At 45.3% G+C, this 23,334-nt stretch overlaps 1 protein-coding gene across 1 annotated transcript in view; it reads right to left on the bottom strand.

Annotated features, from left to right (window-relative positions):
- Nucleotides 1–23,334, bottom strand: part of LOC132831498 (ras-related C3 botulinum toxin substrate 1-like) — a 75,860-nt gene that overhangs the window by 11,455 nt on the left and 41,071 nt on the right. Inside the window, exons 2-5 of the mRNA XM_060849674.1 lie at nucleotides 16,772–16,843; nucleotides 13,357–13,474; nucleotides 8,947–9,009; nucleotides 7,363–7,522 (exon numbers count right to left, since the gene is read on the bottom strand). Of these exons, the coding sequence (XP_060705657.1) occupies nucleotides 7,363–7,522; nucleotides 8,947–9,009; nucleotides 13,357–13,474; nucleotides 16,772–16,843 (413 nt within the window). The remainder of the gene's footprint in view (nucleotides 1–7,362; nucleotides 7,523–8,946; nucleotides 9,010–13,356; nucleotides 13,475–16,771; nucleotides 16,844–23,334) is intronic.

Raw genomic sequence — 23,334 nt, 5'->3', positions numbered from 1 at the left:
TATAAACTTCTATCAGGTCACCACTCAACCTCCAATGCTCTACTGAAAAAGTCCCAGTCTTCCTGTATAACTCAAACCTTTTCTACCCGGCAACACCCTGGTAAATCACTCTCCAACTTAATAATCTCCTCTCTATATTCCTAAATTACAACAGTGACTACACTTCAAAAGGCACTTAAGTGGATCTGAAGTATTTGACTTTATGATATCCAGTCGTCACAAAAGGCTATATGAATGCAGGCTGTTTTTTTCTAAAAAAAACATTTTCTCTCAAGAAGGATTTAAACGGTCATTTCCCCTCAAATATCCCCATATGAAATGTCTGCCATTTCAGAGAACATATCCAAACCAGTTTAAGTGACTCAGCAGTTTTTAATTCTCATCACCCTGACCGACATCAGAATCTCAGCAATGCAAGAGGAAACTTAATCCAGGAAAAATCCCCAAGTACGTATACATGGTGCAACCAACTGGGCAATTCCCTGGCCGAAATAAAAACTTTACACTTTAGTCTTCTGTTAATTGCTTCTCTGTTCCTGTCCTGGGATTTACAGATAATTCCACTGTTGCTATTACACTCTGATAGAAAGATTCCCTTGTTTGACTCTGAGCACCAGGGGTGGAGAGCTGCTGGAGCACACCAGAATTTTAAGGGTGGTACAGTGGTTAGCACAACTGCCTCACGGCGCCAGGGACCTGGGTTCGATTCCAGCCTCAGGAGACTGTCTGTGTGGAATTTGCACGTTCTTGCCCTGTCTGCGTGGGTTTCCTCCGGGTGCAGCAGTTTCCACCCACAGTCCAAACATGTGCAGGTTAGGGTGGGGATTGGCCGGGCTAAATTGCCCATAGTGTCCAGGGACATGCAGGTTAGGTGGGTTAGCCATGGGAATTGCCGGGTTACAGGGATAGGGTAGAGGGCAAGTCCGGATGGGATGCTCTTTGGAGGGTCAGTACAGACCCAAATGGTCTCTTTCTGACCTGTAAGCGTTCTAATGTAATAATATCGATGTAAATTCTCCAAAAAAGGAGAAGTAAGCTCACCTTTCATGTGCATTCAGACTAAGTGGTTTTGGCATTGCAACCCTGCCCCAGTTCAGTGCATCTGCTGCTCAGTGAGAACAGGGAATGGGGTGAAAAGCCCAGGTTTTACAGTAGGCTTTCCCCAAACTCGGGGTGGGCAGGTGGGGATCAGGATCCTGAGTGGGGTCGCAAACTACAGGTTTTTAGCATCGAGCTTAGAGACAGCAGCGTGAAGCTCAGATCAAGTTTGAACATTTGCACAGACGTTGCTCCCTCTCCAAATGGCCCCCAGTGGCTTAGCTCTTATTGGAGGGGTCGTAGAAATCTTCACGCCACAGAACGAGGTGGGGGAAAGGTTTGGGATGCGCTCTCTATTGACCTTTGAACTTAAGAGTCTGGTGTACTTTCAGACACAAGAGTTACAAAGAGTTCCACGGAAGGTTTGATAAAAGAAAAAACAAAAGCAGCTGAACAACATATTTACTTGAAGAATGACCAGGACTGTTGCATACCTTGCACTACGGAATGCTGAAATTTATATACACTGCGCTCATTTATCCTCCTAGTGATAGTATAAACTTCAGAAGATTGGAAGAATTAAAGAACAATAACAGCAATAATTCTGTCTGGAATAAACTATTAAAGGGACAATGACAAACTTACACAGGAACTGAAAGCAATTAGTCATGCTTGGGAAAAGGAGTTGAAATGACATGAATAAAATGGTTTTGACCTCTCCTTGGTAACAGGCTGTTTTATTACCACAAAGACAACGGACTGCTCTGCAGAAAAATTGAAGGAGATAATTACAGGAACGCTGTGGTGTCAAATAGCCAATGCCAAATGTAACAAGGAACAAAGAAGCTGCTTCTGATAAAGCGGCAAGCTGCAGACTTCGATGGTTTCAGCGGGGTAGTCAATAATATGGATCGAGGAATCGAAAGAATCATCAATAATATCACATCCTGGGCCAGAAGGGTGAAAATCTGTCTAAAAATCAACACCAGCACAATTCAACAGAACTTCAAAAACTAACACTGCTCAAGGATCGAACCCTGGACACTTCCAGACACAGGCGCTGTTGGTTGAAGTCATAGCTACCATTAATAGCCAAGTTGAGTTGAGACTTAACTTGCTTACTTGAGGGTCTTATTTTGGTTACTACATACAATAAAGTTTAAAACTTTGTTTCAGTACTTAATTGTCTGTGAGATTTCTTAATAAATTGCTGAGTTAAAGACAGCTTGTAGAATAATAGAATGCCTATAGTGTGGAAACAGGCCATTCAGCCCATTGAGTCCACACTAACCCTTCAAAGAGCATACCATCCAGACTTACCCCATCTCTGTAACCTTTTATTTCCCACAGCCAATCTACCTCACCTGCACATTTTTGGACGCTGGGAAAAAAAACTGGAGCATTGGGAGGAAACCCGCGCAGACACAGGGAGAATGCGCGGTGGTTGTACAGAATCACTTGAAAGTGGAATCAAATCTAGGTCCCTGGCGTTGAGAGACTGCAGCGCTTGCCACTCAGCCTCTGTTGCCGCCATGTTGTGGTGACTTGCCAACAATATCCCCTATCCATTCACGAGATGAGGGTGTCGCTGGCGGGGTCAGCAAATATTGCCCAAACCAATAGGACTTCACCACTGTCACATCGAGCCAAATCAGGTAAGAATGGCAACATTTCCTTGCATAAAAAAGGTATCAGTAAACCAGTCTTGTGTTGTTTTTGGTACTACTACTACTGGCATGGTCATTCGACTCTGATTTTATTCAAGATTTGTTTACGGAGTGGAAATCTCACCCTCCGGCACCGCGAGATTTGAATCCACATTCTCACAACATCAGGTGGGGTTTCTGGATTACTCAGTCTGCACCATTACCACCACACCTCCCCTCCCCACTGACCTATCCGCATGGTCTCCTGGGAGACGCAAAGGGGGCACATTTTCTAAGTGAAAGGCAAGAAGCTGGGGGAGGGGGGTGTTATGGAAGGTTTCACCTCCCTCTCCACCCCTCCCACCCATCGTGCAGAGAGCGCCAGGGATGCACTAGGAGGGTAGTTGAGATGGGAAACCCCAAAAGTACTTGAATGAGCCCTTGGACATGTCACAACATTGAAGAATCTGGGCCCTGTGCGGGAAAGTAGGTCTAGTCTTGGTCCTTGTGTACTTCTGGCAGAAGAAACTCAATGGGCCGAGGGCCTCTTATAGAATTATAACCCTACAATGCAAAAAAATACTAAAATGGCCAAAGGAAAACCTTAAAACTTTTTTTTGAGGAGAAAGGAAAGTTTCCTCCGACCACTGGACAAACAGAGAAAACCTCAGACCCCACCAGATTGTGACAAATGCCCAGTAAATGCACCAACTTTCGAGAAGGGGGGATAAAATGGACTTGCATTTACATAGTGCCCTTCAAGACCACATGAAATGACATGCCAAAGCCTTCGTGGTGCTTTCTTAAGTGTGATCATTGTTCCCATATGGGAGATATGTGGCCAACCCAATCTCCTAATAGCGATGCGATAATAAATGGACAATTTATTGATTAAAGGGTAACCTCTCCAGTGAACACTCCCTGCTCTTTGAAATACTGCCATAGTATCTTTGATGTCTAGAAGTTGATACAGTGCAATTTAACGTCCAATTTGGAAGCTGGTATCTTTGACACTGCCATTTTATGCCAATTCGCTGGAACATTACTTCAGAATTTTGTGCGAGGCCTGAAAGGGGCTTGAACCCATAACATTCTGACCCCAAGGCAACGGTGCTGCCAATGGAGCCTCAGCTGAAACCACAGAGAAAGCTACACGTGCAGAAATCATCCAGGTCCCTTCTGAATGTTTGAGTGAGTCTATACTCACTACATGGGCTAAATAGGAAGGATAGAGGGGGAAATGAAGACCTCATGGCACTATGACTGGACTGTTAATCTGGAGACCCAGGTAATGTTCTGGGGACCTGGGTTTGAATCCTGCCACAGCAGCTGGTGGAATTTGAATTCAATAAAAATCTGGAATGAAGTATCTAATGATAGCCACGAATGAGTCCGCTGTCAAATATTGTAAAAATATCTGGTTCACTCATGTCCTTTAAGGATGGTTTAGATTACGTTACTTATAGTGTGGAACCAGGCCCTTCAGCCCAACAAGTCCACACCAACCCGCCGAAGCGCAACTCACCCAGACCCATTCCCCTACATTTGCCCCTTCACCTTACACTACGGGCAATTTAGCATGGCCAATTCACCCAACCTGCACATTTTTGGACTGTGGGAGGAAACCGGAGCACCCGGAGGAAACCCACACAGACACAGGGAGAATGTGCAAACTCCACACAGACAGTTGCCTGAGGCGGGAATTGAACCCAGGTCTCTGGCGCTGTGAGGCAGCAGTGCTAACCACTCTGCCACCGTGCCGCCCACTACCTCGTTTCCTTCATTACCTGGTCTGGCCTACATGTGACTCCAGACCCACAGCAATGTGGCCGATTCTTTACTGTGCTCTGGTCTGGGATAGGCAATAAATACTGACTTAGTCACTCAACCTGAAGAAGGGCTTGTGCCCGAAACGTCGATTCTCCTTCTCTTTTGATGCTGCCTGACCTGCTGTGCTTTTCCAGCAACACATTTTTAAGCTCTGATCCCTAGCATCTGCAGTCCTCACTGTCTCTTAGTCACTCAACCTGTAATGAACTGTAATTGTTTACAATGTTATTCCAGGAACTAATGTATATAAAAGTAAAAGGAAACCTTGGTTTCCCAGATTGGTACATTCTGATGAAAAGGAGGGATCCAAGAACAGAATTCTTCTTTTCAAAGAATTCTGACGAATTCTAAAGAGAATGAGGAACTGCAAGGTAATGCTCATCTTCATTTCTATTATGTAACACATTTAAAAGCCATTAACCTTTCTCTGACAGCCTGCATAGAGTAACTTCTAGTATACAAATCCCTCCATATAAAGGGTTCATGTTGCAGTGGTAGTGCCCTACCTCAGAGCCAGGAGGCCCAGGTTCAAACTGCTCCAGAAGTCTTTAAAACACATTTCTGAACAGGGGTTGACTTGAAGATATCCACAAGTTCTTCTGCAGCTGTCCCTTCCGTCTAACATCCTCCAGCTCAACAACATTCCAATGCTTCTCCAATTCTAATCTCCTGTGCACCCTTTGTAATAAAAGCTGAGACCACCATAGCCTCACAGGCCGTACAGCTTCTCTCTCATTAGGAAGTGTGATGACTGGTGGTGGTTCAAAAGAAAAGGATCACCATGCCTCAGGTGAGGCAAGAGACTGAAAAGACGCGTCTTTTGTGGTAACCTCAGCCATTGTGGGAATGGAACCCACACCGCTGGTGTCGTTCCGCATTGCCAATCAGCTGTCTCACCAACCGAGCTAACCAACACCCTAGAAACACACCAACTAAAGTGCTGCCACCAATCCTTCTATATGCTAAAGGTCTTGGGTAAAACTTGGTGGAGGACAAACTACAAGTGAGTCTTAAAATGAGGAACTTAGTATAGCAAAGAATAACATATACTGAGTTATAAGGTTACATAATCTCAACAGATTCAGTCAGAAGACAGTAATGATATCTATCTTTGTGTTAAATCTCACATCTGGTAAGCAATGTAACTATAAGAGAGGTGCATATGGTACCTACCACCCACATACCAAAGCATGGGGTTCCTGGGCATAAAATGTCTCACACACCATCTTAACTGGAACCACTAAAAGCATGGCACAATGATGCAAGGGTGCTGTTGGCTGTAACTGAACAGCTAAGCAATTGTGCTGAAACTAAAACTAATACGATATCGCCCCATCAGGTATGAACGTCCTAGAGTCAGAGTCTGAATCACACAGCATGGAAACAGCCCCTTCAGTCCAGCTAGTCCACACTGACCATATTCCCAAACTAAACTAGCCCTGCCTTTGGCCCATCTCCCTCCAATCCTTTCCTATTCATAAAACTTATCCAAATGTTCTTTAAACGTTTTTACTGTACCAGCCTCCACCACTTCCTCTGGCAGTTCATTCCTCACATGAACCACTGTGTTCAAAAGATTCCCCTGTTGTCCTTTTAAATCCTTTCTCCTCTCACCTTAGAAGTATGCCCCCGGCCTTGAACACCCCCACCCTTCAGAAAAGACCCTCGTTATTTATTTTATCTATACCCCTCATGATTTTATAAACCTCTCTAAAAGGTCACCCCTCAATTTCCTATGCTCCAGTGAAAGAAGCCTCTCCTCATAACTCAAACCCTCCATTCTCAGCAACATTTTGCCAAATCTTTTCTGAACCCTCTCCAATTTAAAACACCCTTCCTATATCAGGGCGGCTAGTACTGGAGACAGTACTCCAGAATAGGCCTCACCAAAGTCCTGTACAATGTCAACATGACAACCCAATTCCAATACTCAAAGATCTGAAGAGAAGCGTGCGAAATGCCTTCTTAACCACCCTGCCCACATGTGATGCAAATTTCAAAGATCCCTGAACTGTTAGGTTTCTGTTCACATGTTTGCTTATCCTGCAGGCAAAAGCTCACTCATGGCGGTAAAGCAGCCTTCACTGAAATCTCAAACTAAAGACTCTTTACCCTGCTGGAGACTGTATGATGTCAGACGGAATGGATCTTAACAGTTTCCAACATAAACCCTTTCAGGACCACTACCATATCCAACGCTCTTGACTTCCAGTGCTTTATAACTGGCAGGTGAATGTCTACTGTGGCAGAGTGGTGGTACACGCTGCTTCTGAACCAGAAGGTCCAGCTTTAAGGCCAGCAGAGGTGTGTCAGGACGTGTCCGAACAGATTGATTACAAAAGAACTAGCCTTGGCAGCCATGCCGTCACCCAAAGTGCTGTAATGCCCTTCCTTCAAAACCTCCCAACCTCTCAAGGTTTCCATTAAAACCTAACCCGCACACCAAGCCTTTGTTCACTCCAGGTAAAATTGGCACGAGGACTGGGTGCTTTGATGGCACACTTGAGAAGCACCTGGGGGCACTTCACAGCAATAGTGGAGCGTGGGATATCAGGCCAGTTATTATTGTGACCCGTAATGGCACCAGAAGTCTATTACGCACGCTGGAGGCCAATCTGGACTCTTGAATGATGCACTGCCCTATGTCCTGCATCACCTTTGTTAATCCTCCTGTGGGACACCTTGGGTCATTTCGCCATATTTGAAAAGGTGCAACATGAATATGAGCTTTTGTTTCAATGGGAAAGATGGATGGTCATCAAGTCAAACTGGTTGAATGACTCCCAATCAATCAGCAGTGCACCCCTTTGTACAGGTGTTCATTACCCCAGAGAAAGGACGAACGTACCAATCTCCTTTGTCATAGCTAGTCCTTGTGGGTAGGTGATGGGTGCCAATTTCTTCTCCTTCAGTTTCTCAATGGTGTCTTTATCGTCCCTCAGATCCAATTTGGTGCCTACCAGGATTATAGGAGTACTGGGACAGTGATGCCGCACCTCAGGATACCACTGGAAGGAGGAGGATGCAATAAGTCAGTGAGCTCATCAACAACTCCGAGATAACCACCACATTGTTGCGCACACCTCCCAGCCCCCTGCCACTCAACAGACCACCACAGCTCGCCACCATCTTCTCATGGTTTCCAATACTAAAACATTGGTGCTTAAGGAGCAAATTCCTGCAGATACTGGAATCTACTGAAGCCAAAATAAAATGCCGGCGATCACAGCGAGTCAGACAGCTTTCACGGACAGAGGGCAAGCTAACGTTTCAAGTCTAGATGACTCTTCAGAGCTCTAAAGAGTCATCTAGACTCGAAACATTAGATTGCTGTCTCTCCACAGATGCTGCCAGAGCCACAAGGTTTGTGCTTTGGTGCTCAAAGGTCGATGACATTATCTTCAACAAAACACTTCTGTAGGTGAACCCGATGGAGTGTAAAACTCCCTCTACTTTCACTTAGGGCACAAAAAAAGTGTACTATTATAAACAGCAAATTGAACATTCCCATTCCAGGTTACTGTCCAACAGGTTTATTTGATTAGATAATTAGATTAGATTCCCTACAGTGTGGAAACAGGCCCTCCGGCCCAATGAGTCCACACTGACCCTCTGAAGAGTAACTCACCCAGACCCATTTCCCTCTGACTAATGTACCTAACACTATGGGCAATTGAGCATGGCCAATTCACCTGACCTGCACACTTTTAGACTGTGGGAGGAAACCACACCACCCAGAGGAAACCCACACAGACACGGGGAGGATGTGCAAACTCCACACAGACAGTCGCCCGAGGCTGGAATCAAACTTGGGACCCTGATGCTATGATGCAGCTGTGCTAACCACACAATCACTTAGAACAGAGGTGAGAAAAAACGCTTCTTCACACAATAGGGCGTGAATCTTTAAAATTCTCTATGAAATATATTCAAGACGGCGGCCATGGATTTTCAGGAACTAAGGGAATGAAATAATATGGGAGACAGACAGGGTGGTGATGTAGAAAATCATCGGTGATCCTAATGAATAAAGTCCTAATGAATAAGGTAGAAAGTACAGAAAAATCTACCCCTACTCCTTACGTTCTTAGGATCCTGCACTTCAAGTTTAGGATATATCCAATAAATCACCAAAAGCCGCTAGGGAATTACTTGGCATCAAAATGGCTGCTCAGTGGCATCATCCAAGTACAGAAGCCAAGGCAGCCATTTGAGCAAACAATGGCAGCCATTTTGTAATAAGTGAATCTCAATTCCAACAAAGCTCAGGAAATGGCCCAAGCAGGGAACTCTCCCCCAACCTTGCATCAAGCAGCAACGTCTTGGAACCTTTTATAAAATGCTGAAGATAAATGGGCAACATTGACCAGGTCTTCAGATAAAAAGGAAGGGAACTGCTGGTGGAATGTGACTGGTTTGAAACGGCGATTACCTTGGCGCGGACATTTTCAAATGACGCGGGGCTGACCAATGAAAAGCAGATCAAGAAAACATCCTGGAGAGAGAGAAAAAAAGGAAAATTAATTATCTCCGTGGCAACGCAGGTTACGGGGATGTAATGGCAATCAGACATTTCACTCAGCTCAACTAGAACGTAACTCAACACTGCCTTACTCAAACAGGTCAGTATGAGGCGTTGGATGCTTTCTGGAATATCTCAGCTCAATTTCCAAAAGGAAAGGCTGCACCTCTCCTAACAACATGTCTTTTTCTAACCCCCTCCTCCACCTCATTTCTCTACCCCTGAGGGCACTGGCAGCTCAGTTACTGAGTATGTTTAAAAGTAGAGCTGCCAACAACGTTAAGGAAAAAAGGACATAGGGATAATGTAGAATTAGGAAAATAAAGTAACTGAAATGAATAAAACCAAAGCACTGTGGATGCTGGAAATCTGAAACAAAAGCAAAGAATGTTGGAGGAACTTAGCAGGTTTAACAGCATCTATAGAGAGAAAGCAGAGTTAATGGGAAGGCAGTAGTCTAGGTGGTATTATCACTGGACTGTTAATCCAGAGATGAAAGAAATGTGGTGCTAGAAAAGCACAGCAGGTCAGGCAGCATCCAAGCAGCAGGAGAGTCGATATTTTATGCATAAGCTCTTAATCAGGAACGTTAATCCAAAAATCCAGATAATGTTCTGAGGACCTGGGTTCAAATCCCATCATGGCAGATCAAGGAATTTGAATTCAATTTTTACAAAGAAAACACCAGAATTAAGAGAATCTAATGACAATCATAAATCCATTGTTGATAGCTGGAAAAGTACATCTGGTTCACTAAAGTTGTCTAGGGAAGGAAATCTGCCCTCCTACCTGGTCTGGCCTACTTGTGACTCCAGACCCACAGCATTGTGGCCAACTCTTAACTGCCCTCTGGCAGATTAGGGACAAGCAATAAATACTGGTCTAATCAAAGATGCCCTCATTCTGTGAGCAACTTCTTAAAAAATATTATGTTTCAAAAGGTTCTGAAATGTTGACTGCTCTCTCGCCACAGCTGCTGCCAGACGTGTTGAGCTTTTCCAGTGATATGAATGATCAGCCTCGATCATATTGTGTAAGGAGGAGACTAGATGGGCTGAATGGTTCCTATGTTTCTGTCAAAAGTCAGTATGTCAGACCTGGAACATCAGGTGCCTACTGCCCTCCTGATGCCACACACAGACACTCCTCAGTGAATCTTACTAAGTTACTGTAACTATGGAGGCCAAAGACCCTGGAGCCTGCACCATATTCCCACACATCCATTTTCCAACAGCAAACCAGGAACATGAACATGGACTGCCTTTCACCCCTCAACCCTCTCCCTTTCACTTGGAGTTGCTCCATTTGCAGTGGGCAGCCAGACTGAGCATCTAGGGGAAGTAAACCTTTTATTACCAACCTCAATCTAACGCAAATTTATAATTAGAAAGGAGGTCTGAAGTGAGATTCCTGGATCCTATAAAAACAAAATGATGCTCATAGACCCACGTAACCCAAAGAGGTCTAAAAGGTCGTGAGAGGCAGTAGATAGGGTGAATAATCAGAGGCTTGTTCCCAGGGTTGATGTTTCAATTATAAAGGGGGGGGGGGTAAGAAACAGATTCAAGGTGAGAGGGGGAAAGGTTTAAGAGGGATGCACGAGGGAAGTTTTTTATGCAGAGAGTGTGGTAGGAGCCTGGAACGCACTACCAGAAGGGATGGTGGAAGTAGGCACTTTGGAGACATTGAAGAGGCGTCTGGATGGTTACAGGAATAGGGAGGGAATAGAGGGATAGCGACCGAATAAGAGCAGAAGGTTTGTTTTGTAGTTTAGTTGGGGATGATGATCAGCACAGGCTTGGAGGGCTGAAGGGCCTGTTCCTGCGTTGTACTACTCTTTTGTTCTCTTTGAAAGCATGTGTTTACATTTTTTTAAAATATAAAACACTTCTGACTTCTGTTCAGACTCAATTGCACCTTATTTAAAAATCTCACTCAAATTGTTACGATATTAAAAAACAAAAAGTGTTTAATACATCAAACGCTTTAACTTCTTAATCTCCACGAGCTCACACTTCTGTCCTCTTTTGTGCGATCTGCCTGGACTGCTCGTAAAACAAAATGTTTCACTGTAACTAGGTTCATGTCACAATAATAAATCAAATCAGATATCAGAGGGAGAGGCAGCAAAACCAGGGGATACTCTCTCAGAATAAATGTAGGATATTTGGGACTGAGGAGGAAGAATTTCTTCTCTCAAAAACGGTCAACCTGTGGAATTCTCTATCACAAGGGTTTGTAGAAGCTCAAAAGTATCTTTAAAGACATGATTTTTTTTTTAATAAACAGCTAAATGACATCCTGGGTCTAGTGCAGGAAAATGGCATCAAGGTCAGCCATGATCTAGAATGTCAGAGCAGGTTCAAGGGGCTGAATGGCCTACTTCTGCTTCTGGGTTTGGGGACGTGAGCGAGACCGGACGGAGAAAGGTCCCACACACAAAAATACAAAAAAAACAGCCTGAAGTGAATGCTAGGGCACGAGGAAGCTCAGGAAGAACAGAGGGATCTTGGTATGCTTGTCCACGCATCCCTGAAGGTGGCTGGATAGGTTAACTGGATAGTTAAGGCAGCATACAAGATGGACGCCTTCTTCAGCCGAGGGCACAGACCGTAGGAGCAGGAGGTGCTGTACAGGGCTTTAGTTTGGCCACAGCTGAAGTGCTGTGTGGGGGTTTCTGGTCACCACACTACAGGTCCTTCCGCTATAACACACGTTGCGCCAGCACAAATTGGTTATAACACGATTGATGAATTGTGGACATTGTTTGGATAATGTGAACTTCCTGTTGAACGGGTATAGCTATTCTCTCTCAACGATGCTCTACACAGCACGAGGTCACAGATGAACAGGACTGGCACGTGGGAAGGATGGGAAACAAAAATGCAAAATTGCTGGAAAAGCTCAGCAGGTCTGGCAGCATCCGTGGAGAGAAACCAGAGTTAAACTCTATCGGGTCCAGTTCTGGTCACCGGACCAGAAGCGTTAACTCTGATTTCTCTCCACAGGTGCTGCCAGACTTGCTGAGCTTTTCCAGCAATTTCAGGTTTTGTTTCCGATTTCCAGCATCCGCAGTTCTTGAAGTTTTTCTATAGGAAGGGTGTGATTGTACTGGAGGGAGCGAAAAGACGACTCACTGGGACGTTGCCAGAGATGCAGTGTTTAAGGTTTGGATAAGCTCGGGTTGTTGGAGCACAGAAGGAAGAGAGGCCTGATCCAAGTGTATAAAAGGTCATGGCCGGGGGAGTAGAAAGCAGCTATTCCCCTTAGTCGAAAGGTGAAGAACAGGGGACATAATTTTTAAAAGTGAAAGGCAGCAGGTTTAGAAGGGATTCAAGAATTTCTTCCCCCTCCATTCAGAGGGTCTGCAACACACTGCCTCGGAGGGCAGTGGAGGTGGAAAACTTCACAAACATTTAGGTAGTACTTGGATGCATACTTGAAGGATAACAACATTCGAGACGATGGACCCCAGTGGGGGAAAGTGGGGCTAGTGTGGGTCATAATGTATTTTCCACAGTGCAGACTCGATGGGCCAAAGGGAGTTTTCTGGGCAGCAGTGATTCTCGGAGACAGAATGTAAATGAAGTACAGTTGAGGAGTTGAGGATTTTTGCCCCATGGTGATTGGAAAAAATGAGATTATCTTTGTTGTGAAAAGTAAGACAATAAAATGCGCACTGAGGGAATAAAATGTTCTTATCAATGAATCACAGAGTTAACCAGTCGGGCATAATCAGAGGTGGCTGATTGAACCAAATAAAACTCTTCAGGGGGTTTGACAGGGGAACTGCTGAGAAAATATTTCTCCTGGCTGGGGATTCTAGCACACAAGGTCAACAAAGTGTCAGATTAATAATAATAATAAAAAATAATTGGCTAGCTATGGGTCAGATGAGGAGACATTTCTTCACTCAAGGTCATGAACAGAAAGCAGCTGTTCCCCTTAGTCAAAAGGTGAAGAACAGGGCACATAATTTGTTGACAATCTCCAGCGTAACCTCGGTGAATGATGAAGTAGTCTGGAAAAGCAAAATGGCTGACTTCTGTATTTCTTAATCTCTTAAGTAAATCCAACAGGGAATTGGAGAGAAACTTCTTTAGCTGGAGAATGGGGAACTTGATACCACATGCAGAAGTTGAGGACAGACACATTTACATGAGGTTAACAAACACAAAACAGAGAAGAAAACACAAGATCGAGTTAAGGAGGTTAGATCAAAAAAGCAAGAGTCTCGCGCAGCATGAACAGGTTAGGGCGTTGTTTCGGGCCGAATGGCCTGTTTGTGTGTTATGTACTACTTTAGTAAGATCTACATACGGTCTGTGGGTAGGAGAGTGGTCGAAGGCGGTCATAATCCTCTTGTCCAGCCGTATCCCATAGCCCCAAATTCACTGGCTTCCCATCCACCATCACATTGGCGGAATAGTTATCGAATCTGTAAGGAGGAGAGAGCAAACACTGGAGTAGGCTGGGATTGTAACAACAAAGTGATTAGACTTGTTATCATGGAATGGGAAGGTTAGCTCGCTTGGCTGGTCAGCTGGTTTGCAACTCAGGTGATTCCAATAAGGTGGATCAATTCCTGCATCAGCTGAAGATACCACGAAGGATTGTCCTTCTCACCCTCTCCTTTTCCCAAGGGTTTATTCACCCTCCAGTTAAAGCACCACTCATCACCTCTCTCTCGATTGAGAAATCAGCCCTATGGTCTGGTAAGACTACAGCGACTCTAATGGAGGGGTCTGGACTAATGCTCAGGAGAGAGGAGAGTTCAATCCCAGCTGGGGAACATTAACAAATCTGGAATAAAGCACTCATCTCATTTATTAGCATAAAAGTTCTAGCTATCCACCCATCTCACTAATTTTACTTTGTCTAACCCAGACTTTCTATTCCTTTCTCCAGGCATTTGCCCGGCCTTGTGCTAAACACACCTAGGCTATTTTCCTCAACTACAGCAAATGCTCCATTCTCGCCACTCTTTCAGATTAAAAACCTTTCAGCCAAACTCCTGTTGGATTTATGTTTAAAAACAGGAGCGTCAGTAAGTCGTTTCAAGGAAAGAAATCTGTCCTCCTCATTCATGTGCATCAACATCAGGAGGTGGAGAAGTCAACATTTCGGGTGCTGCGGCCTGTGTTCTTCCAGCCTCCTGCCTGTCTACTTTGGATTCCAGCAACTGTAGAGTTTTTTTGCTGTCTCTCTCTCCTCACTCAGTCTATTGCATCCGCTGCACCCGATGTGGCCTCCTCTATATTGGGGAGACAGGCCGCTTACTTGCGGAACGCTTCAGAGAACACCTCCGGGCCGCCCGAACCAACCAACCCAACCACCCCGTGGCTCAACACTTTAACTCTCCCTCCCACTCCACTGAGGACATGCAGGTCCTTGGACTCCTCCACCGGCAGAACACAACACGACGGCTGGAGGAGGAGCGCCTCATCTTCTGCCTGGGAACCCTCCAACCACAAGGTATGAATTCAGATTTCTCCAGTTTCCTCATTTCCCCTCCCCCCACCTTGTCTCAGTCGGTTCCCTCAACTCAGCACCGCCCTCCTAACCTGCAATCCTCTTCCTGACCTCTCCACCCCCACCCCACTCTGGCCTATCACCCTCACCTTGACCTCCTTCCACCTATCCCACCTCCATCGCCCCTCCCCCTAGTCCCTCCTCCCTACCTTTTATCTTAGCCTGCTTGGCTCTCTCTCTTATTCCTGATGAAGGGCTTATGCTCGAAACGTCGAATTCTCTATTCCTGAGATGCTGCCTGGCCTGCTGTGCTTTGACCAGCAACACATTTGCAGCTGGCAGAGAGCTTAACCTAACTTCAAACGTACAGCAGTGGGATTCTTAACTGCCCCTCCTGAAAGTGGCATAGCAAGTCAGTCAATGCAAGGGCAACTGGGGAGTGACAGTGAACACTGGTGAATACTCTGGTCCAAAGAATAAATTTTTAAAAAGTGTCTCATGCTACAGAACAGAAGACTCTCTGCACCCAATGCTGGACACTTGTTTTTTAAAAAAAAGTATCTATCCCAATGTTGCCTGGTATGGAAGGTGCTAGCTATGAAGAGGGGTTGAGTAGGTTAGGATTGTTTTCATTAGAAAAAAGGAGATTGAGGGGGGACCTGGTTGAGTTCTACAAAATCATGAAGGGTATAGACAGAGTGGATAGAGACAAGCTTTTTCCCAGGGTGAAGGATTCAATAACGAGAGGTCACACTTTCAAGGTGAGAGGTGGAAAGTTTAAGGGGGATACACACGGCAAATACTTCACACAGAGGGTGGTGGGTGTATGGAACATGTTGCCAGCAGAGGCAGGCACGGTAGATTCATTTAAGATGTATCTGGACAGACGCATGAGTAGGTTGGGAGCAGAGGGATACAGATGCTTAGGAATTGACCGACAGGTTTAGACCGTAGGTCTGGATTGGCTCAGGCTTGGAGGGCCGAAGGGCCTGTTCCTGGGCTGTAAATTTTCTCTGTTCTTTTTTCTTAATTGCGAAGGATTGTTACAGCAATAGTTGTGACCCCTGATGAACAGATACCCTGGAAAATCGGTGTCTTCACCCCAGTACTGGGCATCCTCACACCCAGTGGTGACTGAGTCACAACATGACCTGGAGGTTCAGAAACATCGGTCCAGCCAAATAAAGCAGCAGAAATTTTGGACGACTTACAAGTCAATCGAAAAAAAGAAGCAACAGTCAGCAGACAGTAAAATCGCTCAGTTGCTGAGTGGGCAAATTAAAGCAAAAAGGAAGTTCTTCAGCAACAGAGACCAACAGTGTCTGTGTCATTGTCGAGAGAAAGAGGAAAGTTGTTTGCTGAACTGGCTGACTGTAGCAGATCAGTATGGTTACAACATTCCAAGCCAATCACTGGTCAAAGACCTCATGGTCCCACCACTCCACGTAAACATCAGCAGCACCATAAGATATAGGAGCAGAACCAGGCCATTCCGCCCATCAAGTCTGCCCCACTATTTGGTCACGGCTGATACGTTCCGCAAGAGGAGAAGGTGAGGACTACAGATGCTGGAGGTCAGAGTCGATGAGTGTTGCACTGGAAAAGCACAGCAGGTCAGGCAATATCCGAGGAGGAGAGTCAACGTTTCGGGCATAAGCCCTCCAGCACCATCTTTGAGTCTGATAGGTTTCTCAATCCCATTCTGTTGCCTTCTCCCTCTAAGCCTTGATACCTTTATTAATCAACAATTGTACCTTCCAGCCATAATCTCTAATATATAATTAACAACACATCAGGTTGCCTAAAGATCCCAGCTGGGTAGATAATTTAAAAATCAATGCAGGACTGGTCGAATGCCACGTACAAAATGATAATGCTGCAGAAACTAGTTTTATCCTGACTTTCTCGCCCCAAGAGATTCTCCAGCATAGGAAAGCTTAGCAATGGCAATATATTTAGGGGGAACAGTGTAAAATTACAGCGCAGAGCCAGAGATGAACCAACGCAACGAGGGCTAACGTCGAGCACAGACACCCGGAAGTCAGGCAGCCTTGTCCTTTGCTGCAAATTCTATCCAGCGCTGATCAGTCGGAGAGTGACAGTAACCCCATAAATAACCAAAGATGGTATATATCACCAAAATGGTCACGTTTGAAGTAGTGAAATTCAAAGAGGGTACAGGTGAGTTCAGTAGGACTCAGGACCATTTCTGAGCAAATCCCACAACTCTACAGAAAACAAACCACATTTTTGAGGTACTCACACGGTGGGGATGTATTCTCCAGGAAAGGCATTCGTCGTGTAGCTGATCAGCAGACAGGTTTTACCCACGGCTCTGTGACAAAAGAAACATATACAGATCAATGACCAATGACAAACCCCATGTTTATATTATGCCGTGGCCACAAGTCTTATAATTACACATTCAACAGCACATGACTGCAAAGTGCTTTGGGAAAGTACTGGCTCATGATAGGTGCTATATAAACACAAGTTTTTCAAAAATTACGAGAAAAGGTAGAATATCTGAACGCAGAGAGTCGGGACTGAAGAGAGAAAGATGGAGATATGGCCTTTTAAACTGAAAAGGTGCACAACATCAGACCCCTATAACCCCCAGCCCCCTAATAATGTTAAATGAAAAAAAAGGTCTGTGATTTATTCCAAAGCTAATTGTTTTTAATCCCCGTTCCAATTCCCCATTGCTTCAATATAAATAATAGTACAAAACTAGCAGATCCCCAAAAAGTCCAGTAATTACAAACTGGTGCAAGTTAGGTTCAAGGCTTCAATAATGAAGAAAGCCCAAGAATGGAGAGATTATCCTCAGAAATCCAAATCATATCCATTAATCAAGGAAAACATACAAATGGACCAAAGCTCAAATCACAAACAGTTAAAGAACAAGCCCCACAGATTAAAAGGAAGTGAAGTGAAGGGAGGAGGAGACTCATTGAAGTTTTGAAGAACGAGGGGCAAATGTATTGGAACAGACAAAAAGGTGTTTTTTGGGGGGGTGGGGGGCGTAGGCTGACAGGGTGGAGACAGAAAGGTTGCTTCTTCTTGTGGGAGAGTCTACCCCCAGCCTGCATTCTCTCAGAGTAAGGAGTCTCCTATTTCAGACAGACAGAGACTAGGAGGAATGTTTTTCTTCCAGTTGGTCAAAATTCTTCATTGGTGAGGACTGTCAAAGCCGGTTGTTAAGAATATTCAAGGCCCCCTTCCCAGTACATTTTTAATCAGGAAGGGAACCAAGGGTCATGGGAAAAGGACAGGAAAGTGGAATGAGGATTCTTCGATTAGCCTTAATCTCTCTGAATGAGACAGCACACATCTGATGGGCTGAAGGGTTTATGGTCATTTAGCCCCTTCACTAGTTTCCAATTTATCAACTAGGAACAACAATGGCACAGTGGCTCAGTGGTTAGCACTGCTGCCTCACAACGTCAGGGACCCGGGTTCAATTCCATCCTCAGGCAACTGTCTGTGTGGAGTTTGCACATTCTCCCTGTGTCTGTGTGGGTTTCTTCCCATTGGTCTGGTTCCCTCCCACAGTCCAAAGATGTGCAGGTTAAGTGGATTGGCTGTGGGAAATACTGGGGTAGGGTTGGGGGCTGGGTTGCTATTTAGCAGGTCAGTGCAAGACTCAGCTAAATGACCTGCCCCCACACTGTAGGGAGTCTATAATTAGAAATGTCTCTGATAGAAATGAAGTAACTTGATTGAGACAGGCTGTTTCATCCAATAAAATTTTCCAAAATTTGAAAGAGCTTAATAGCTGAGGAAACAGGAAACATGTGCATGGCTGTAATATTTCCTCACATCACCCCTGGACAGCCCAGTTTCCATTTAATAAAAGGTGGTGTCCCCTTGTGAACTCCATCTACCAGAAGCAAAAAGGGAAAATGTCTCTTCATCTGCCCTGTGTTGAAGATGACTGAAAGCGCATCAGGAGAAGCAACACACACTCCTAACACACTTCACTGTTCTACTTAAACGGAATTACTAACCTGTAAAAAAACAGCCTGAGTTGGTGTCGATCCCTGCTGCAGATTTGCAATCCACTTAAATCGCAAAACATGTATTACAGGCTGACACAAACTTTTATGCGTTTAGTGCTATCATTTTGAAACTGCTGACCCATGCAGCATTGCAATTGCTTTCACCTTCTCAGCACAAGAAAGGAGGCTCTTTCAAGTCCTCCACTCCATCACTGACAGCTATCTTGCTGCTAAAGCACTCATGCGTTCGATGACCTGGTTTTCACACCTAAACAGAAAGTGCTCATCACACTGATTGAGAAAAAAATTGCTCAAGCACCTGATAAGGTGAAAGATGTGGGCACACCACAGAAGTGCTGTGTTCCAATTTTCACATTTGGAACACGATATTGAAGAACAGAATCACTCCTGGCCTCTGTTCTCTCGGATTTTTTTTGCTTTCCTCACTTCACACCCACCACCTCGTCACTTTTCCCCTGCCTCTGGGCAGACGTGAAAGCTGTTTGCTATGAGCACTTCCAATGGTCACTTACCCAACTACTCCTCAACCTCACCCCCTCCCTCCCAACCTCCACGGTTTTCCCTCTGTCAATACTATCTTAGCATTTCTAGCTTTTTAAAGAGTCCTCTATTTCAAGTTTCTAGCAACCACAGTATTTTGCCCATGCCACCAACTTATTGCCTTCATTCTTTTCAGAACCATAGTACAGTTGCAATACAGAAGGAGACCAGTCATCAATGTGCTAGCTCGCTGTAGGAACAGCGTTGAAAAATGTGTTGCTGGAAAAGCGTAGCAGGTCAGGCAGCATCCAAGGAGCAGGAGAATCGACGTTTCGGGCATAAGCCCTTCTTCAGGCTTATGCCCGAAACATCAATTCTCCTGCTCCTTGGATGCTGCCTGACCTGTTGCGCTTTTCCAGTGACACATTTTTCAACTCTGATCTCCAGCATCTGCAGTCCTCACTTTCTCCTCCCTGTAGGAACAGTGTACCTAGCTCGGCCTTCCCTGCCTTTTCCCCTTGATCCTTTATACCACACCTTTCAGATTACTATCCGAATCCCTCTGGAACATCATCTTGACTGAATCTGCCTCCACCACACCTTGAGGCAGCACATACCAGATTGTAACCTCATGTCACCATTTTGCCAATCGGTGGCCTCTCAGTTTCCAGTTCTTCCAGCACTGTAGGATCAGTTATACCCTGACCCCTCAGAGTTCGAGCATCTCTGTCAACTCTCCCCTCACTTTCCCCAAAACAGACAGTCTGAACCACTCCAATCTGCCCATCCAAAGCTCTGCTTCCCTGGAACCATTCACACAGGGACAACAGAGATAGCAAGACATGGCATTATCTCCATACGAACAGCCTTCATATTTTTCCTAAGGTGTCACACTCTACCCAATCCTTGGATACAATACTCCATTTGGTATTTTGTCCTAATTTAGCATAACCTCCCAGCTTTTGTATTTGTTGCCTTTTATTAATAATAAAACATCATTGCATAGCACTGTTTTTCAAGCTGTCCTGCCAATTCCAACCTTTGGTCTTGGACCTTCAGCTTGGCACCCTTTACTTTGCATCATCTCTTTTCCCCCCCACCCCTCTTTGTACCAAAATGACCATCTCGTGCTTCTCCTCCAGTGGGCGTCATGGTGGCTCAGTGGTTAGTACTGCTGCCACACAGTGGCAGAGTCCAGAGTTCAATTCCAGCCTCGGGCAACTGCCTGTGTGGAGTTTGCACATTCTCCCAGTTCTGCGTGGGTTTCCTCCGGGTGCTCCGGTTTCCTCCCACAATCCAAAGATGTGCAGGTTAGGTCAATTGGCCATGCTAAATTACCCACAGGGATGTGTAGGTTAGGTAGATTAGTCAGGGGCAAATATAGGATAGGGGAGTGGGTTTGGGTGGGTTACTCTTTGGAGGGTCGGTGGGGACTTGTTGGGCCGAAGGGCCTGTTTCCACACTGTAGAAATTCTAATTCTAATTCTTCCAGAGGATAGAAGCTGCACCAGCTCAACAGGATCAGCCAACGAGCAGCCAGCCAAGGGAGAAACTTCAATCCCAAGCCAACCTGGGATTCACCATAATGGCGTGTCTCCCCGCATGAGGGAGCAACAATAACATTTTTTTTTAAAAATCAGTTAAATTTCTGCACCAACTATTATACCCAAAACACGACACAGAAGCAAGCTTTAGTCGAGGATAGATTTTTTTTAAAAAATATAGCCGTGAGGAAGTTAAGAGTTATGAGGAAAAGTAGATTATCAGAACAGCCCTGATCTCCCTCAATGGCAGAGCAATCTTGATGAGCCGAATGATCTATTTCTGCTACGATGTCTTATGGTGATAGGGTCTGATGGTAGTATTAAGGCACAGTGCCATCTGGTCAGTGACAGCCAAAGCAAAGATCACACCAGAGGACATTAGCCGCCCCAAACCTTGCCCAGAAAAGAAAAATGCGATGCCTGAACAACAGGGAGAAGCAGAACCCATGCACGCACAAACACCAAATGACAAGACTTTTGGAATATTGCGTGCAATTCTGGTCTCCCTCTTATCAGAAGGCTGTTGTAAAACTTGAAAGGGTTCAGAAACGATTCACAAGGACGTTGCCAGGGTTGGAGGATTTGAGCTACAGAGAGAGAATGAATAGGCTGGCGCTGTTTTCCCTGGAGTGTCGGAGGCTGAGGAGTGACCTGATAGAGGTTTATAATATCATGAGGGGCATGGATAGGGTGAACAGCCAAGGTCTTTTCCCTGGGGTGGGGGAATCCAGAACTAGAGGGCACAGGTTTAGGGTGGGAGGGGAAAGATTTAAAAGGGACCCAAGCAGCAACTTTATCACACAGCGGGTGGTACTCGCATTGAATGAGCTGCCAGAGGAAGTGGAGGAAGCTGGTACAAATGCAGAATTTAAAAGGCATCTGGATGGGTAGATGAACAGGAAGGGTTTGGAGGGATATGGGCCAAGTGCTGGCAAATGGGACTAGATTAGGTTGGGATATCTGTTCAGCATGGACCGTAGGATCTGTTTCCGTGCTGTACATGACGTCATGCCATGGTGGTGATGTGCCATAAGTGAGACAACTGGAGTTCCAAGGAAGTCATATTGGACAAGAAAACGTTAACTCTCTTCCTCGCTCGAGAGGAAGACTTACTTTTTCCATTACAGGTACACAATCCTTAAATCAGAAATCCTTGGGGACAGTTGTTTTTTTAGAATTCGGAATTTTTCAGATTTTGGAATACAAGACATTTTTCACAGGGGAATAAAGAAAAGTTACCTAACAGCAGGCGCACACGCGACTAGTATGAGCACTGAGACACAACTGATGCCTGCCAGTGCTGGGCCACACCACCATGTCACACCTGAGTGACACGGGTCAAGTGGGTGTGGAGTTGGGTCACCTGTCCACACGCCAAAATGACACTCCACACTCCATGGTAAAAGCTTCGGATTTTGGGTAAAGGATCGTGTACCTAGTATTTTGATTTTACTTACCAGTGGTAGCTGTGTGTGCATGCAGAGAGTGACTCAGAAAATGTGACCTTGTGATGCCTTTTTCTAAAAAGAAAAAAGGAGCCTAAAAGAAGTATTTAGCTTGTTCTGGTGTGTGTTGGCACAGGTCGGTGGGCACTTTGGGATCATGAAGGTAACAAAGGAGAATTAATCTTAGGACTTCATACAGTAGATAACTGCAAATTAAGTCAATACTGAAGACTATTTTTAAGTTTGGCCAATACAATTTTAGCAAGCTCTTGTGAGTGGCATGGTGGCACAGTGGTTAGCACTGCTGCCTCACCGCGCCTGAGACCTGGGTTCAATTCCTGCCTCAGGCGACTGACTGTGTGGAGTTTCCACGTTCTCCCTATGTCTGCGTGGGTTTCCTCCGGGTGCTCCGGTTTCCTCCCACAGTCCAAAGATGTGCGGGTCAGGTGAATTGGCCATGCTAAATTGCCCCTAGTGCTAGGTAAGGGGTAAATGTAGGGGTATGGGTGGGTTGTGCTACGGCGGGTCGGTGTGGACTTGTTGGGCCGAAGGGCCTGTTTCCACACTAAGTAATCTAATCTAAAAAAATTGGTTGTCACTAGTCTATGATCACAGGGGATGAATCACAGGGAACTGCAATAACACAATGCACCGACAGATTTGACAGCATCATTCAGTCCAGTACAACTCCACATCATTGACAATGAGTCCACCACCTGATGAGGAGATGTCTTAGAGTACTCTAAGTAAAATGGCCATAGGGGATCACAAACATGTCAGCTTAATGAGCACCTATGGGGGAATTTACCAACTGATGAATGGTCTTTCCCAGAATATAGAATGCTCAGGGGGGTTTGACATGAACATTTGAAAAATATGTTTGATAGGTGCATTAGGCAAATGTGAACAAAGCATATTCTTATTGTCTAACATGCTGTACAGAGCTGGCTGTACAGAGTTGGAAGGAGGCAGCCATTCAGCCACATGAGCCTGCTCTACCATTTGATAAGATTAGATTGGCTAGTGTGGAAACAGGCCCTTCGGTCCAACAAGTCCACACCGACCCTTCAAAGAGTAACCCACCCAGACTCATTCCCTGACCCTACGTTTATCCTTGAATAATGCACCTAACACTGTGGGCAATTTAGCATGGCCAATTCACCTGACCTGCACATCTTTGGACTGTGGGAGGAAACCAGAGCACCCGGAGGAAACCCACGCAGACACAGGGAGAGTGTGCAAACTCCACACAGACAGTCATCCAAGGTTGGAATCAAACCCAGGTCTTTGACGCTGTGAGGTAGCAATGCTAACTACTGAGTCACTGTGCAAGAA

Source organism: Hemiscyllium ocellatum, chromosome 33, assembly GCF_020745735.1.
Source record: "Hemiscyllium ocellatum isolate sHemOce1 chromosome 33, sHemOce1.pat.X.cur, whole genome shotgun sequence".
Taxonomy (NCBI): domain Eukaryota; kingdom Metazoa; phylum Chordata; class Chondrichthyes; order Orectolobiformes; family Hemiscylliidae; genus Hemiscyllium; species Hemiscyllium ocellatum.
The sequence above is the reverse complement of the archived record's forward strand: the minus strand, read 5'-3'. Positions and strand labels throughout refer to the sequence as shown.